Source organism: Gobio gobio (genome assembly GCF_949357685.1).
Source record: "Gobio gobio genome assembly, chromosome: 8".
In the NCBI taxonomy this organism is placed as follows: domain Eukaryota; kingdom Metazoa; phylum Chordata; class Actinopteri; order Cypriniformes; family Gobionidae; genus Gobio; species Gobio gobio.
Window position 1 is genome coordinate 24089100 of NC_137114.1, and position 18872 is coordinate 24107971.

Sequence of the window (18872 nt, forward strand, 5' to 3'; positions counted from 1 at the left end):
CAACTTACTATTTATTCTTTAGTAATCTGTAACTATAAATAGTCAGTTTTCTTAGTATTAATTGAATAGGCACTAGTAAAATTGTTAGTGTTTTAATGTGCACTATAAAGTCATTATGAGTCATAACAAATAAAATAGCTAAGATGGACCATTTGTTTAGATTTTTTATTTTATTTTTTATGCATGTAGGCGATAGGCTTTTAAATGTAATGTATGTATGTATATGTATAGGCTACACATAACACTATACTTTGTATTATATTACCCTGCATCAAATTACAAGAAACTTCCGCTTCAGAGAAACCCGGAAATGTGAAAAAGGTCCGTTGACCAGTTGTGCATGTATTTTATACATTTGAACAAACATTAAATGATGCCATACAATGAGATCAGTTCACAGCTGCAGCAGTCTCATGATGAGTGGATGACAGGCTCAGTCTGATAACCGCGGATAAGCTGCTACATTATTGCCGCAAAACACTGCTAAATCCCCGCTAACCACCCGCCCATAGAAATCAGAATACCGGTTAACAGGTTCTTTCCATGAACACGGTTGCTGCAAGCGAGGAGCTTATTAAAACGCCGGAGAAATGCAGCAAGAGCGCTGTTCTTCCTCCGACAGGCCTCTGGATCCCGGCTGTCTACTCACACTCGACGCCGAGCGGAACGCGGACCGGCTCGGACGCACGGCGGTGGATTTCCCGGTAGCTGTAGTTTTGCCCGCCGGAGGCTCCGGAGAGAGGATGGGACTGCCCACACCGAAACAATTCTGCACCATTCTTAACAGACCTCTGATAAGCTACACGATTCAAGCATTTGAGAGGTGAGACTGTCCATTTCTTGTCCGTGAACTCATAAAACTGATTTTATTAACCTACTTGACACGGTGTTTGTTATTAGGAGATGAAAACAGCATAACAATAAATCCTTATGCCTGTACCCAATTGCGTCCATTAGTTTGACAATGGGACTTTTTTTCCTCCCAGAAAACAGGCAGCAGTCCAAGGACACCTACTGCATGTAGATCTTGGCCAGAACAGCCTTTTCAATCCTTATTAAGAACATCTGCAGATGCTGCAGAACTTGGGAAAGGCTAAAAGCACTTGACATTGACTTGGCATATTTAATAAATTGCACTGTGATGTAAAAGGTATCTGTGAGTTTCATATTTAAAAAGCTGTCACTTCAATTTTCAGGGACAAAAGCATCAATTTAGAGCTGCTGTAATTCATTTGTTTAAACGTCCTCCACACTGTATAACAAATATCACCTAAATAAGTATCTTAAGATATTAAATTACATTGGTCTCTGTCCTGTTCTTCCATAAAAGATTAACATGAATATGTAGAACTCGCATATAAAAAAACTAAAATAACAATAAAATAAAATGCTTACAATTTGTTCCTTGTCTCATTGTCACATTGTTGTTTTGTCTTTTTTAAAACTAGACAAATGAAACCTGTTCAATCTTTTTTTTTTTGGCAGATTATCTTGGATTGGAACTGTTGTTGTTGTGGTTGCTAAGGAGAATCATGACTTGATGCTGAATATTGTGCGGAAATTTAATCACTCAAAGGTAAAAGTAGTCCACGGGGGAACCACCAGACACAGGTCTATCTTCAACGGACTTCAGGTCTTCAGTAACACTACTGACTCATTGACACCTAAACCAAAAGTGGTCATCGTCCATGATGCCGTACGTCCCTTTGTGGAAGAAGATCTTCTGCAGAAAATCACCCTAGCAGCTAAAGAGCAAGGGGTTTGTTTTTGCTTCTTTATCTATATTGTGTTTCAAAACAGGGCATTTTAAGCTTGTTAACAATTCGTAAACTTGTATTATCAATTCTTTATCTAGTTTTGGATTATGTGTAACGGTGGTTTGAAGACAAAAAATTAAAACCTCTGTTAATCTTTGCCCAAAATATAATTATGCTACAATATAAACAACCCATAAATTGAAGTAAATTATACAAAATTAAGATTAAATTGTGTGCCTGCCATATGGAATAATTCATTTTAAAACACTCCCTGAAATGTTTGTGGTGATGAATGTCTTCACTATCTGAACACTCCCATAATCTGCTGTACCACGGTCCAAATGCCTGTCAAATTTATGGGGTGAGTGAAAGTCAGGCTACCTAAAGCTGTTGAAGGAGATTTCCTGATGAAGGCTTCAGAGATACGTGCAGCTGACTGAGAAGCTGTTATATAATACATATGAAAAAACTCCAATCAAAGAAACTCTTTTTAATATCTGTGAATCTTCAGATATGCTACAGAACAAGAATCCCCTACCTATAGAATAGTCTACCTTTCCAAGGTAAACACTGAAATCAGGAACAGAATAAGAAGACGGAAGTCCTGCTTCCTATGGTTTTTGACTGCATTGCATATGCCGTATGAAGTCTGTTATTTTTTGTAATGCTGTAGCAACTAGACAAACAACCAGGGATATATGGAGAGAGAGACAATGAGGTGATGGCACACAGCTGCACATGAATACACGGATAACAGACAAAGCATTGTGGGAAACGGAGTCCATGATGTGTGTAGTGTAGGTGGAAACAGTGTCCTCTGCTGACGTGCAAGGGCACTCGCAGCTGATGGACGTAACATTTTCACAGATGTAATGGTTAAATTAAATGTTAGTATCAAAAAGCATATAACCATGGAACTTGTACAATTTACTTATTAATTAATTAAAAGGTTTTTTTTGTTAATTTAAAGGTGCAGTCTGTAATTTTTAGTGGCGTCTAGTGGTGAGGTTGTGAATTGCAATTGCCCACCGCTTACCCCTCTCTTTCGAACACATAGAGAAGCTACGGTGGCCAACACAGGACAAAGATGTCATCTGAGACAGCAGAGAGTTACTAGCGCTCTGTAGAGAAGTTTGTCCATTTAGGGCTACTGTAGAAACATGGCGGCACAAAATGGCGACTTCACTGTAAGAGGACCCGCGGTGTATGTAGGTAGAAATGCCTCATTCTAAGGGAATAAAAGCATAACGGTTCTTTATGTAAGGTCTTTATACACCCCTGAAAACATAGTTATCTATTGCATTTCTGTCAGTAGATAAATAAATATTACACACTGCACCTTTAAGTTTAACACACACACACACAAAAACATTTTAGGGCCCTACACTGCATATGGTTTATTTTTCTTAAATTCAATTTTATTTTTTTCCGAATTCTGTCTTTTCTGTTTTAATTACATTTTAATAATCAAAAAGCATGTCTACAAGAATCGTGTGTGCTCAATTGTAATTGAATAACCAGTAGACAAACACTAATCCATGTTGTGATTTTAAGTGTACAGCCCTACAAAAATTGCCAAATTTTGTGACGTTCTCGGCATCGCGGAAATCATAGGGCCGTAATATTAATATTTTTAATATTAATATTGTTGTAATATTTCACAACACTACTTTTATATAATAAACATGAAAAAACTCCAAAAAGTTAATCTGTTTTAATATCTATGACTCTTCAGATATGCTACAGAGCAAGAATCCCCTATCTACAGAATATTTCGTCCCTCCAAGGTAAATATATTGAAATCTGTATCAGGAACAGAATAATTCAGCAGAAAACGAGAAATCCTGCTTTATTTGTGGTTTGACTGCATTGCGGGCTGTTCCAATGTCCATAAATCACTAAGATAAACATATTGTTGACACCTCTCAGCACTACTCCTTGCAGCATGAAACCGGATAAGATGTTTCGGCAATGTTTTTGCTGGCTTTGATACGCAAAGTTCAAGATTTCTGTGATTTTCTTTAAAATCTCCTCTCCAAGGCTATGACAAGGGCTGGAAAGCAAAACCCAGATGTTTATGAAACACTCATAAGAATATGAGAAGGATAGTGATTCATTGCCTGACCCAATTGCACCAATGTTTAGTAATCGCGAATAAACAGATTTTCACAGGGCATGTTTTTAATTGTCCTGTTGTCCACCTTTCTTGTTCTTTTCAGGCCTCGGGCGCAATACGTCCTCTGGTGTCCACGGTCATTGCAACCACATCAGAAGGCTACCTGGACCACTCGCTTGAGAGAGCGAAGTACAGAGCCAGTGAAATGCCTCAAGGATTTCTTTATGACATTATTTTCCAGGCCTACCAGCGGGTATGAGCAACCCAGACACATTTATTAGCATAAACCTCATTTTCAATGTGCAAAATACATTAAGATTGACTCTTAAGACACCTTGACATCTCCACACTGACTTTTATTGTAATATTGGCAACCTTGATATTCATGTTTATATATGCTATTGTTATAAAATAAAAATATTTATATAGATGTATTATATATATATATATACATTTATAAATTATTTTATTTATTTTTTATTTATGCACTGTTAATTTTTTTATAACCTCTCTCTCTCTCTCTCTCTCTCTCTCTCTCTCTCTCTCTCTCTCTCTCTCTATATATATATATATATATATATAGGCATCAGGCATAACATTATGACAGGTGAATTGAATAACACTGATTATCTCTTCATCATGACACCTGTTTGTGGGTGGGATATATTTGGCAGCAAGTGAACATTTTGTCCTCAAAGTTGATGTGTTAGAAAACAGGAAAAATGGGCAAGTGTAAGAAATTAAGGCGAGTTTGATAAGGGCCAAATTGTGATGATGACTTGGTCAGAGCATCTCCAAAACTGCAGCTCTTGTGGGGTGTTCCCGGTCTGCAGTGGTCAGTGTCTGTCAAAAGTGGTCCAAGGAAAGAACCGTGGTGAACCAGTGACAGGGTCATGGGCGGCCAAGGCTCATTGATGCACGTGGGGAGTGAAGGCTGGCCTGTGTGGGCCGATCAAACAGACGAGCTACTGTAGCTCAAATTGCTCAAGAAGTTAATGCTGGTTCTGATAGAAAGGTGTCACAATACAGTTCATATGTATATATATATGTATAAAAAAAAATTATATTATGTTTATGTAAATAATTATGTTCAGTAACACTGCCGCTTTTGCAGGTTTGCCCACTTACAAAGCATGTAGAGGTCTGTAATTTTTATCATAGGTGCTCTTCAACTGTGAGTGACGGAATCTAAAACAAAAATCCAGAAAATCACATTGTATGATTTTTAAGTAATTAATTTGCATTTTATTGCATGACATAAGTATTTGATACACCAGAAAAGCAGAACTTAATATTTGGTACAGAGACTTTTGTTTGCAATTACAGAGATCATACGTTTCTTGTAGTTCTTGACCAGGTTTGCACACACTGCAGGAGGGATTTTGGCCCACTCCTCCATACAGACCTTCTCCAGATCCTTCAGGTTTCGGGGCTGTCGCTGGGCAATAAGGACTTTCAGCTCCCTCCTAAGATTTTCTATTGGGTTCAGGTCTGGAGACTGGCTAGGCCACTCCAGGACCTTGAGATGCTTCTCACGGAGCCACTCCTTAGTTGCCCTGGCTGTGTGTTTCGGGTCGTTGTCATGCTGGAAGACCCAACCACGACCCATCTTCAATGCTCTTACTGAGGGAAGGAGGTTGTTGGCCAAGATCTCGTGATACATGGCCCCATCCATCCTCCCCTCAATACGGTGCAGTCGCCCTGTCGCCTTTGCAGAAAAGCATCCCCAAAGAATGATGTTTCCACCTCCATGCTTCATGGTTGGGATAGTGTTCTTGGGGTTGTACTCATCCTTCTTCCTCCTCCAAACATGGTGAGTGGAGTTAAGACCAAAAAGCTCTATTTTTGTCTCATCAGACCACATGACATTCTCCCATTCCTCCTCTGGATCATCCAGATGGTCATTGGCAAACTTCAGACGGGCCTGGACATGTGCTGGCTTGAGCAGGGGGACCTTGCGTGCGCTGCAGGATTTTAATCCATGACGGTGTAGTGTGTTACTAATGGTTTTCTTTGAGACTGTGGTCCCAGCTCTCTTCAGGTCATTGACCAGGTCCTGCCGTGTAGTTCTGGGCTGATCCCTCACCTTCCTCATGATCATTGATGCCCCACGAGGTGAGATCTTGCATGGTGCCCCTGACCGAGGGAGATTGATCATCATCTTGAACTTCTTCCATTTTCTAATAATTGCGCCAACAGTTGTTGCCTTCTCACCAAGCTGCTTGTGTATTGTTCTGTAGCCCATCCCAGCCTTGTGCAGGTCTACAATTTTATCCCTGATGTCCTTACACAGCTCTCTGGTCTTGGCCATTGTGGAGAGGTTGGAGTCTGTTTGATTGAGTGTGTGGACAGGTGTCTTTTGGTGCAGTTAATACAGGTAATGAGTGGAAAACAGGAGGGCTTCTTAAAGAAAAACTAACAGGTCTGTGAGATCCGGAATTCTTACTGGTTGGTAGGTGATTAAATACTTATGTCATGCAATACAATGCAAATTAATTATTTAAAAATCATACAATGTGATTTTCTGGATTTTTAGATTCCGTCACTCACAGTTGAAGAGTACCGGTGATAAAAATTACAGACCTCTACATGCTTTGTAAGTGGGCAAACCTGCAAAATCACCAGTGTATCAAATACTTTTCTCCCCACTGTATTTACTGCTCACTGAGTTTTGAACCCAATATGTGACTCTTTTTAATGTAGTATCCAATGTGTTTGGCGCTTACAACAACAATTACCTCACTGTGATAAAGTAAGTCTCTGTGGTCAAATCTTGGAGAAACTTGCCTCTTTTGTTCATTGTACCTGAGATTTGCATAAACCCACAGTTTCTTCTGCTCTAAGGCACTGCGACTTGAGTATTATTACTATTATTATTATTCCCATGGTAGTGTGTTGTGTGTCAAAAGAATAAATCATAATGGTTTAGTCTGGCCTAAGTTACATAGCTGACTGCAGAATAGCAGTTTTATTGCAGTATTTTCTCTGAAGATCAACTCAAACAATGCTTTCACAGAAATGGTGCTTTTTCATCCAAACTAAAGTTTCTCATGGAGGTGGAGTGCATTTTACCTCATTTACTGCTGTTGGACTTTGTGATCTTTGGATTTGATCATGCTGTTGGTCAAACTTCTGATAACAGTAACAGATAGAAGTGTTAAAAAGAAGCATTGAGATTTATAGGGCTGCTGAGAGGACCATTTTTTGGGTGCCGAATTCTTTGCTTCTGGAAAACTTTGATTTCACAGTCCTGTTGTTTTTGGCTGTGGTATGGAACATTAGCGTGAGTTTTCTCTGTCAAGTCGCAGCTGTCCGTCCTCAATTAATTCTAAATAAAGATAAAACCATGACATAGAGAAATACAGAGGATGAGGCAATCTGAAGAATGGGTAATATCAAGCCCGCTTGGGTGTTACCTGACACCCCGGCTCTTCTGGGGCTTTTCTTCTCCAACCCCAACAGTGAAGGGTCTGCGAAGATTTATATGCTTCTCCTTGCTTTTTGAACCCACTTTTCTATGAGACTCTGCCACCATGTGACATAAGACAGTCCATACTTCTTTTTTATGTAGTATTCGGCGCGTTTGACGCTTTTTACAATGGGGGTTATTTCAGGTGGGTGTTTTGAGTGAGGGTTTTTGGATGTAGCCAACGGCCATGTGTCAAAACCCTCTCTGTGGTAGCCTTGAAATGACTGATGCCATTTCAGCATGCCATCCCATTGAGTCTCAGAGAGCTTGAGCTTCACAAAAGAAGAGACATCCAACCCCGCGAGGGTCTGGCTGTGTGTTGATGAAAAGGGGGAAAAATGCCAAAGGTTAAATGATTGCAGGACTTTCTCCTTTAATTTGCCTTGAAATCACAGAGCCCTGTAAGCGAAGCTCTCCCCTCCACCCAGGATGAAATATTGCTGTAGATATTGCTCTGCTAACGTCTCGGGTGGCATGATTTAGGTTGTGTAATCCAACCGCTGTCTTAGAGCGATTCGCTTCAAGAACTCTATTCAGCTTTTTCAATGTGTTACCAGAATCAGGGACTTTTTTTTTTTTTTTTTTTTTTTACAAAGATCTCACATGCCTTGATGCTTGATGTCTTTCATGGCCTCAAAAGTTAATTCCTACACAAGTGTTTGACTGGAGATTTGTATGATTTATATCATCAATTATTTTCTTCCCCAATATTTTTGGTCTTGTTTTCCAGTACAAATATCTAAACATTCTTAAATTAAGATACAAATACTTGAGAAGCAAAATAACACAAGATAACAAGTCTTAATTTCTGAAAAATATATAAAAATTAAGCAAATTTCTGCTTAAAATGTCTGCTAATCCCTTTAAATTACATTTGTTTTTCTTACCTCATTAGCAGAAATGTTTTTCTCTTTTAACCTTAAAGTCACTAAATTGAGATTTTTTGGGGGAAAAAAGTGACATAACAAGACAATTTTAAATGTATCTTGTTTTAAGAATGTTTAGATATTTGTACTGGAAAACGAGACAAAAATACAAATTTTTTGCAGTCCACCATTATTTTTATTTAATTTAATTTTTATTTTTAAAAAAAGAAATTCAATCAAATGAGGTTTTGTTATTTTATGTTAAGAAAATTATTGACCTTGCACCGCTTTTTGGTAGCAAAATATTTAGTTAAATGCTGCTGTTTTCATCAAGCTTCTCAAGTAAATGTAAAATGTAAATTAAAGAATGTTTAGATATTTGTACTGGAAAACAAGACAGAAATACTGAGGAAGAAAATTATTTCTTTGTAGTGCAGCATTTATCAAACTGGAGGGCTTCTTGTTTCATTTTGTTCTGTTTTTTTGTCCTGAATGATCTTTTGCAGTGCAGTGAATCTGACTTCGAGTTTGGCACGGAGTGCCTACATTTGGCCCTGCAGTACTGTGGCACGAATGCAAAGCTCATAGAGGGACCACCGACTCTGTGGAAAGTAAGAAATAAAAAGTTTCGCTGTCATATAGAATTTATACCATAAACAGTGGGTCCAAAAGTCTGAGACTGCATTGAAAAATGTTTTGGTTCGAGTTTTTTCCCCATTTAAACCTAGAAAAAAGGTCAGATTCTAGAATTTTAGAGTTTCAAAAATGAATTTATATTTTTTGTTTCTACTTGTTATACCGATAATCCACTGTAATTAAACAGTTTGTATTCAGTCAGCAAAATGAAAAGTAGAAGCATAATCACTAGTGGTCTCAGGCTTTTTGGACCTCACTGTATGTGTATGCATATTGTAACAAACCATAAATCATTCTTAACAATGTGTACAACCACAAACCTAATATTCAGTCATTATGACACATTTCTACCAAGCACAAACAGTTATTTTTGTATAGTCCTTATAACTGTTTCTCTTTTGTAGGTAACATACAAGCGAGATCTAGCAGCTGCGGAGGCTATTATTAAAGGTATTGTAAGTTGTGCAGTAAAGAAATAAATATTTCACAGGCCACCGATTTTAGTCATTGCTGAGAATACAATATTGCCATTTACTTTTGTTATTGCAGAGTTGGTCTTGTTTGATTATACATTCGAACTGGGCAAGTCAAAATAGATTGTTTTCCACAGTTAGAGACATCATTGGGCAAAAACAAACTGTTAGTAAATTGTGTGTAAATATACAAAGAGAGACTGTGAACCACAGAAGCAAACCGCCATTTCAAGATGTCTACATGCTGTCTTTTTATATACAAACAATCTTTTTAAGAGAAATTACAAAAGTGACCTATTATGACCTGCAAGATATGAGCTGACCACGCAGGAGGGGGCCGGTTCTCTGGTTTGGACAGAAATCATAGAACTGGACAAAACTTTCAATTTTTTACCATTTTAAATACAGTATGTGGTGGTTCAAACGTTTTCATGCACTCAGCTAATAAGATTATGACCCTGTCTATTCAATCAGTGCATTAAGCTCCTCTTGGCTTGTAACCCATTTCCATAATGCCAACCTAAGTGGAATAAAACAACAAATCGCCTAAAAATTCAAACTTGGCCTCTTTTATTGGGCCTCTTGCCGCTTTCTGATGTCTGTCTTTACAATAAAGTATCCCTCTGGCTGTATTTAAATTTTCCTTTGCCTAGTCCACTATATCTCTGTTTTTACCTTTGGAGAAAGGTCGGGAAAAAGCCATTTATCCTTGAGTTTGAATGCAAGGTTTGTTTCTAAGACCTTTGATTAACTTCGATAGCTTTCAGTATGATAGAAGCTTATGAACATCCTGTGTACTTGAGTTAAATTGCCTGAAGTGTTAAACATTTATTGCACATTGTATTTTTTTCCATTACATAATACATTACATAAATCCGGTTCCTTTAGGAAGTTACTCACTAGAAAGAACACATAGCTTTTATTTTATTTTATAATTTTTTTTCAAGAAAATTATTGACCCAGTCAAATGAGTCCGGCACTTTTACACTGTTTTGTTGTAATTATTGAAATGTTTCTGTTTGTCACTATGTTTTGATCCAGTTTTTTCCCCCTAGTTTATTTAATTGTCTTTGGATGAAATTGTTTCAAGTTTAATGCAGTTGCCTAGAACCTCTTTGTTCCAGATAAACTATATTAAACTATATACACTATATTATTGTATAGTCGTATTGAAGATATTTAAGATGAGGCTCCTGTAGACCCATGTGAACTCTCTTTTTAGGGTTTGACCCATGTTGACCTCTTAAGTAGCTTCAATATTTTGAGCTTTTAGTTTAGCTGACCAACACTCTCAGAGTAGCTTTTCCAACACTACAAACAAGGTTAAATAACAGTGACTAAGGTTAAATTAAATATACTCGGTTTGGCAATTTCTTATCTGTTTAGTCTTGAAACCTTTTTTTAATTTTCCCTTCAGAGACTCTTTCGATGTCAGCGTGTATCATTGCAGGAGCTGAAGCAGAAGCCATCGAGTTGTCCAAAACACTTCAGAAAAATCTGAACATGGTATGTTGAAAAGGACATCCTTCTTCTTACGGTTTAGTTAAAATACTATTTGCTTAGGAATGCACTGAGTATTAGGCTGTGTAAAGATATCCATCTCCATCTCGACTCCCTTTACCCCAATTTCCTACAACCCCCCCTCCTCCCCATCAAGCTTTCACCTGCCCTCAACTGCATGAGGAGTCACAGATGGCTTGAGCATAATCTTGCCGTACCATTGGATGTAATTGCTGAAATGGATAAGGTGTCTTGTACAAGTGTGACCACCTTCCCATTTATTCCACTTTGATTTTTGGAGCCGGTCCAGCTTGAGACATGCCTTCGCCTTTTAGCTCTCGCAGTAGGAGATTCATCTTCCAGTGCACTGACAAAAAGGAAATATGACGTGCTTCGTTCGGGCTCCGTGCGATGGAAGCCCATCCTCCTTTGTAGCCGTTCCAAGTTCTTCATCAAGCACATGTCCTCCTCTTGATAATGTTGCAAACATGAGAGCACCCAGCGTCCCGTACGGCTGATTGGTTCCAGACGTTGCCGCTCCCCCAGGTGCCGGCCGGGGTCAGTTCTCCCGAGCTGTTCCTACGACTCGAGGGAGATGAAAGAAAAGCAGGAGATTACAGATGAGGAACTGAATTTGTCCCTGTGCCATGTGGTAAATATAATCCCCATTACAGTGTCTCCATTACAGCGATGTGGAACTCGAGTTGAGCCCGTTCCAGGCATGCAGGTGGTACGATTGGCCCTGGCTATGCATTTTGGTTATAAAGGACAACAGAGAGTGATAAGACGATCCTTTTAGCGAGATGTAATAATTACACCCGTGTATGCTGCAGATAAGAACTGGAACGGGTTGCCGTCTACTTTCATCAAAGGCTCGTGTTCACTAGGGGCGAACACTTTTTGCTTGGAAATGGATTAAGGTCTGAATCCGTGCGCCATAAGGTGCAGATCGCGAATGGGACCTTTCATATATGACTGAGAGTGATATTCACATTCCTCAGCTGCGGTAATTCAAGATAATTCAGAGCTGAGAGCATGTAGGTAGTGTATATATCATCTTAAGCCACATAAGTAAATCTCACACGATTTCCACTTTAAATCCATCGGAGACTATAAAATTCCATTGACTACATGTAATCCTGGCATTTCTGTGATACTGCATAACTCTTGACTGTAATGTATTCCTACGTCAACCTCGGATTAAGCCACAACATGAGCCGACATGATTCCCAACACGTAACTGCGGTTAAAATTGAACTCCTTGCTCGGTAAAAACATGTTTTTCTTTTTGTATAGTTTACAAATCCCTAAGAATGATTAGAAAGGTTAATTGTTTGTAAATGTGTGGGAATGAAAGCATTTCCAGAATTTTTGCACGACCTATAACGCCTAATGAGGACCAAGTGTGTGGCTTGTTGGTCATTATGAAGCGATTATTCTTGGTCTGCCACCATTCAAATAACCTGCGAACAGCATCTCGTGTGGGCTCAACAGCCCAACCTGGTTCAGATGTCGAAAAGATCTTGTAAATCCACAGCTCGGAGCGAACTGGTTTTCATCTAAAGCCGTGGTTGGTTATCTTTCAAGAGCGAATAAGTCCCTGCATGTGTTTCCAATAGCCATTTCATATTTCCAATTTTCTCGTCAAGGTCGAGCCCGTGCCAAACACTTCTGTTTATTTCTGTTTATTTCATCTCTGTACAAGACATTCGACAAGGCCATGTACAGGATATGATTTGATATGAGGACTATATGATTTCATATGTAGAGCATCTGTGGTTGTGTTGCTTTTTATTAAAAGAGATGAGTCATTAGCCCTTAATAAATAATATTTTTCTCTGCCGTGATTGTGATATTTTACTTACGCTTACTCCTCATCGGCTCTCTTTACCCAGCATTTTCCTTGCCAATGTACGGTCGCTAGTGAACAAAATGGAGGAGATTCGACTCAGCATCACACACAGTAAGAAACTTTTGAACTGTAACGTCCTAATATTCACGGAAACCTGGTTAAACAGCGGAATACCGGACACCGCTATCGAGCTAGCGGGACGCCACACACTCCGGGCGGATAGAACATTAGATGGCTCTGGGAAGAGCAGAGGGGGTGGATTGTGCATTTATATTAACAAAGCTTGGTGCACAAACTCTGCTATTGTTGGGAGTCATTGTTCAGCTAACCTGGAGTTTCTCATGGTTAAATGTAGACCGTTTTATCTACCGCGGGAGTTCACCTCCACTATTATCACAGCAGCTTATATTCCACCCGATGCTGATGCCAAGCTTGCTATGAAAGAACTTCACGCAGCCATCAGTAAACAACAGACTGATCACCCGGAAGCTGCGTTTATTGTTGCAGGTGACTTTAATCACTCAAACTTAAAGTCAGTGCTACCCAAGTTTCACCAGCATGTTTCCTGCCACACCAGAGGAAACAAAACCTTAGACCATGTCTACACAAACATGGCCGGAGCTTACGTTGCGACACCCCTCCCCCACCTGGGACAGTCAGACCACCTCTCTTTGTTTCTCAGACCCAAATATTCACCCCTCATCAACCGCGTGAAGCCATCAATGAAAACCATCAAGGTGTGGCCTGCGGGGGCAGACTCCACACTCCAGGAAAGGTTTCTAAACACAGACTGGAGTATGTTTGCTTCTCAAGCCACCAGTGGCGCTCACACGGACATTGACTCCTACACCTCCTCAGTATTGGATCATATCAATACCACCATCGACAGTGTTACAACCCAGAAACAGATCACCACATACCCAAATCAGAAGCCTTGGATGAACAGGGAAGTACGACTCCTGCTGAAGTCACGCAATACTGCCTTCAGATCAGGAGATGCACAAGCCTACAGCGCATCCAGGGCAAACCTGAAGAGGGGCATCAAAAAGGCCAAGCACTGCTACAAGCTTAAGATTGAGGGTCACTTTTCCAACTCTGACCCTCGACGCATGTGGCAGGGCATCCAGGCCATCAGTGACTACAAACCCCCCCACTCCACCCCCGCAGCCACTGATGTCAACTTCCTGAATGAGCTAAATTACTTTTATGCTCGTTTTGAAAGAGACAACAGAGAAACTGCCACCAAGCTCAAACCCTCAGCTGACCACCCACCAATCACACTCTCCACCACAGATGTCTGCAAGGCACTGAGCCGGATCAGCGCGCACAAGGCTGCTGGACCAGACAACATCCCTGGACGTGTGCTCAGGGCATGTGCGGAGCAGCTCGCTGGGGTTTTTACAGACATTTTCAACCTGTCTCTCGCCCAAGCAGCTGTACCATCATGCTTTAAACGCACTTCCATTGTGCCAGTGCCGAAACACTCCAGCCCGAGGTGCCCTAATGACTACCGCCCTGTAGCACTCACACCCATCATTATGAAGTGCTTTGAGCGGCTGGTCCTGGAACACCTAAAAGACTCTATACCATCCACATTGGACTCACACCAGTTTGCCTACCGCAGCAATAGGAGCACAGAGGATGCCGTTTCCATGGCACTGCACTCTGTGCTCACCCATCTGGACAGTAAAAACACTTATGCACGCATGCTGTTTGTTGACTTCAGCTCAGCATTCAACACTGTCATCCCATCCAAGTTAATTGCCAAACTTGGAGACCTGGGCATCAACACTTCAATGTGTAACTGGATTTTGGACTTCCTAACTGACAGACCCCAGAATGTTCGATCAGGATCCACCTGCTCCACATCCATCACACTCAACACTGGTGTACCACAGGGCTGTGTGCTAAGTCCGTTTCTCTACTCCCTCTTCACCTCCGACTGCAAGCCTGTGTATGGAACTAATTCCATCGTCAAGTTTGCGGACGACACTACGGTGATTGGTCTCATCAGCAACAACGATGAGACTGCCTACAGGGAGGAGATCCAGCACCTGGCCACATGGTGCGCTGATAATAACCTGCTCCTCAACACCACCAAAACGAAGGAGCTCATCGTGGACTTCAGGAAGGAGTCAAGAGGCACACACGACACCATCCACATCAATGGAATGGCTGTTGAGCGTGTCTCCAGTTTCAAGTTCCTGGGGATCCACATCTCGGCGGACATGTCGTGGACGACCAACACCTCCAGCCTGGTCAAGAAGGCTCACCAGCGCCTCTTCTTCCTGAGGACACTGAGGAAGAATCAGCTCTCCTCGGCCATCCTGGTGAACTTCTACCGCTGCGCAATAGAAAGCATCCTGACCAACTGTGTGGCAGTGTGGTATGGGAGCTGCTCTGTTGCGGAGCGCAAGGCACTGCAGCGGGTGGTGAAAACTGCCCAGCGCATCACAGGGACTCCACTGCCTGCCATCGAACACATCCAGAGGAAACGCTGCCTGCATCGAGCTCGCAGCATCCTCAAGGACTCCTCTCACCCAGCCCACAGACTGTTTTCTCTCCTGCCCTCCGGCAGGCGTTTCAGGATCCTCCGGACCAGGACCAGCAGACTAAAGAACAGTTTTTTCCCCAGAGCTGTCTCTTTATTGAACTCAAACCCCCGTTGATCCACTTCCCTCATAAACTGATAACTCTCCTACCTCACATCTGCCTTCACTTTGTTATTTGCACTACTGACTGTTTATTACAGTAACAACTGTTTACTTATGCATTCTGCACCACCATACCGTAACTGGATAATGCTCATCTGCACTGCCGACTGTATTTACAGTAACAATGTTTACATTTGCATTTTGCACCGTACTTCTAACTGGAATATGCAACCACTTTCCACTGCACTTTTACACTTTCTTTCGGATAGCTCTGTCCATAATTTATTGTACTAACTTAATCCACTGCTATATTCCTCATATTAGCCTAACATATTATTGTATACCTCTAACTGTAAAATTCTGTTCAAGTAATAACCGTCTGTATATTTATTCATAGTACATAGTCACCTGTAAATTCTGTTTATAGTAATAGCCATCTGTATATTTATTCATAGTACATATTCACCTGTAAATTCTGTTTATAGTAATAGCCATCTGTATATTTATTCACTGTATATATTCATCTGTAAATTCAGTTCTACTTATAGTAATAACCATCTCTCTACTTATACATATTTATATATATTCAGAACATTTTTATGTCCTGCACTTACGCAACCATTGTATATATCCTGCACTTGCTGCTATTGCACTTCTGGTTAGACCTAAACTGCATTTCGTTGCCTTGTACTTGTACTTGTGTAATGACAATAAAGTTGAATCTAATCTAATCTAATCTAATATTGCTTGTTTTATTGAAGTTAGGCTCTTTTCTCCTTTTCACAGATTGAGACAGACGTCATTTCAAGTGGAAAGGAGAGTAATATGGAGTACCTGTCCAAAACCCGAAACTTCATTCACATATCTGTACGTCAACGGTAGACACATGCACAAGTAATTCCACTTTAAACTCAACATGAATCAAAAATGACTTTCTTATTGCATGTAACTGGTTTTATTGTGAATGATTCTGTTAATATTATTCCGAAGTGGTTTGTCTTACAATCTTGAATCAAAATATACTAACTTGATCTCTCTCTGAAACAGCTTTCCTTTTTTACTGACTTTACTTAGTAAGTCTAGTAGGGCTGTACGATTAATCGAAAAATAACCGAAACCGACATTCAGAACCTCTAACCGACATATTTTTCCCATGTCGGTTATTTCGGTTTTCACGTGACTCCGCCCCGTCAGTCACATCAAGTGCAGTTTGCAGGCACACAGAGAGATGCAGGAGCAGTTATCTGTGTTTATAGATGCCCAGAATCACTATAGTAGCTGCATGTTTTACACAGTTTATACAGGTCAGTTAATTGCTGTTCTTATAGCCTATACGCGCTGCCACCTAGTGTTGTTTTCGTCAACGAAAAGTATGACTAAATATCGTCGTCAACGAACCTTTATAACGTGACGAAAACGAGACGAGACGCAACGTAAATGCTGGTCATGTGACGATGACGAATAAAAACGAGACTAAATGTGGTTCACAAAATAAAAACTATGCTAAAATGTCTCTTCATTTTCGTTGACGAAAATGAGACGAGACGAAAAGTTGCATTTTTATTATTTTTTTGCAGTATTTTTGTGCGTCTCATTCAGGGGCTGCATCAGGGCGCACTGCTCAGACGCAGGTGACATCACTCTCTTCAAGCCCCACTCGCGCGGCGTTTTAGAAGATTTAGCTCCGGTGAGTGAACGAGACCGATGGGCGGGCAGTCGGGGTTCGTAAGCACTATTCGGACGGTAATTATTTGTCCAGCGGTCGTAAGGTGTCTTTATCATTTACAGGGGCTAGTCAGTGATTTTATTGTCGTCTTAATCCAGAATATCAGTGTTTTTCTCCCACCACCCGTGTAAAAATCTCCGGCCGAATGACCTAAATTACTGTTTGACAAACACCAAGGTCGTGTGGTGCCTTCTGAATCCACATCTCTGAGTTTTCAATAATATATAACTTCAGAATTCACGGTTTATATCCTTTTTGGCCACTGCAGAGCACCGTGCGGCTGTGCTTCGCTGTAATTTGGATGCATTTGAAAGATTAGACTTGTATTACTGAAATGCTGGTAAGTATTTACAAGAGCAAGATATTTCATCACCGCTCAAAAAAAGAAAGAAAAGCACGTAAACATTTGAAATGGGCCGTTATAACGGCAGCAATTAGATATGTTAAAATAACCGCAGCATTATGATTACCTCATAAGCGAATAAGAGGCTGTATTCACTTATTTCCGCACATTTCCATGTGGAATAAAATTACATCCTTTATTTTGAGATAAAATACAAGACAGAAAAACATTTTAACTATAATGTGGGTCTAATTTTAAACAGATTTAAAGAATTAAATAATAATTTGGATATTATTTTCCTATTATTAAATTAAATTAAATATGCATTTATTCTTATTAAGACATTTGGAAAAACTTTTATTACATTGAAGTGGAAAATAAAACGGGTGTTGTGGAAAAAGATGGGGAGAAATGTGGCCACAAAAATCACAGGAAAAAATACCACGAACCTTAAGAGACATCTCAATGTTTTTATTTATTTTATTTAAATGTATGTGTGTATACTTCTAACATGTTTAGTTGGTAAAATAAATATGTTGTAACTTCAAATCAGAGCGTCTTCCGTGTTGGGAATAGATGTATTCTTGAGTCTATAAGGTAACAATAATATAATAAGATAACATTGTTTGAAATGGGTTTGGCTAAAAGAAGATTTTGGTTTTGTCTATAATATGTACTTATACTATATTGACTGGGTTAAATAGAATTGCATTACTAAAAAGAGACTAAAATACAATTTTCCTTGACTAAAACTTGACTAAAATGTCATCAGTTATCGTCGACTAAAACTAGACGAAAATAGCCATAGATAATTCTGACTAAAATAAGACTAAAATGCTCAGACTTTTAGTCAACTAAAACTTGACTAGACTAAAAATAGTATGACTATGACTAAAACTAATAAAAACTAAAATGACAGCTTGACACAAAGACTAGACTAAAACTAAAATTAAAACAGGCCGCCAAAAACAACACTACTGCCACCGACACACACACACACACACACACGGCGCGCGTAAGCCCCGAAGCCGCTTTCACTTTCGTGCTCATAAAGTTTGTCAAGTATGCGTTTAAGGCTTGCCAGTTTCAACATTTAAAGCGATTGTGCACTATTCAAAAACAACAATACGTATCCGTTCAGTGTTCAGCTTCTTTCTGTGACACAGAGAGCCGAGCCGTGTCTCTGACAACACGCGCGCGCGCCCTGAAGGCAGATCTTTCACCTGCGTCACGTGAAGATTGCGCGCAGAGGAGCAGCAGAAACGCAGTGTAAATGCTGTCCTGTGACTAAAGTAAAGTCACTAAAGTAGCTTAGAAACTCAACCGTTATAGGCATACATTTTAATACCTTTGCAGTAAGTACACACCAGAGCTTAATAATGAACAGAGACGGTATGAGTAATTCACACACACACCACCACTCTCTCATTGTTGATGCATTCAGATAAATGTAATGTAGGCCTACTGTGTTAATTTATCT

The 18872-nt window shown here is 40.0% G+C and overlaps 1 protein-coding gene across 1 annotated transcript in view; it reads left to right on the forward strand.

The window, feature by feature from the left end:
• The first annotated feature begins 296 nt into the window (after positions 1-296).
• crppa (CDP-L-ribitol pyrophosphorylase A) overlaps positions 297-18872 on the forward strand; it is a 47771-nt gene continuing 29195 nt past the window's right edge. The window contains exons 1-7 of the mRNA XM_079823715.1: positions 297-823; positions 1486-1759; positions 3977-4126; positions 8715-8819; positions 9249-9294; positions 10735-10823; positions 16110-16190. Coding sequence (XP_079679841.1) covers positions 591-823; positions 1486-1759; positions 3977-4126; positions 8715-8819; positions 9249-9294; positions 10735-10823; positions 16110-16190 — 978 coding nt within the window. The 5' untranslated portion in view covers positions 297-590. The remainder of the gene's footprint in view (positions 824-1485; positions 1760-3976; positions 4127-8714; positions 8820-9248; positions 9295-10734; positions 10824-16109; positions 16191-18872) is intronic.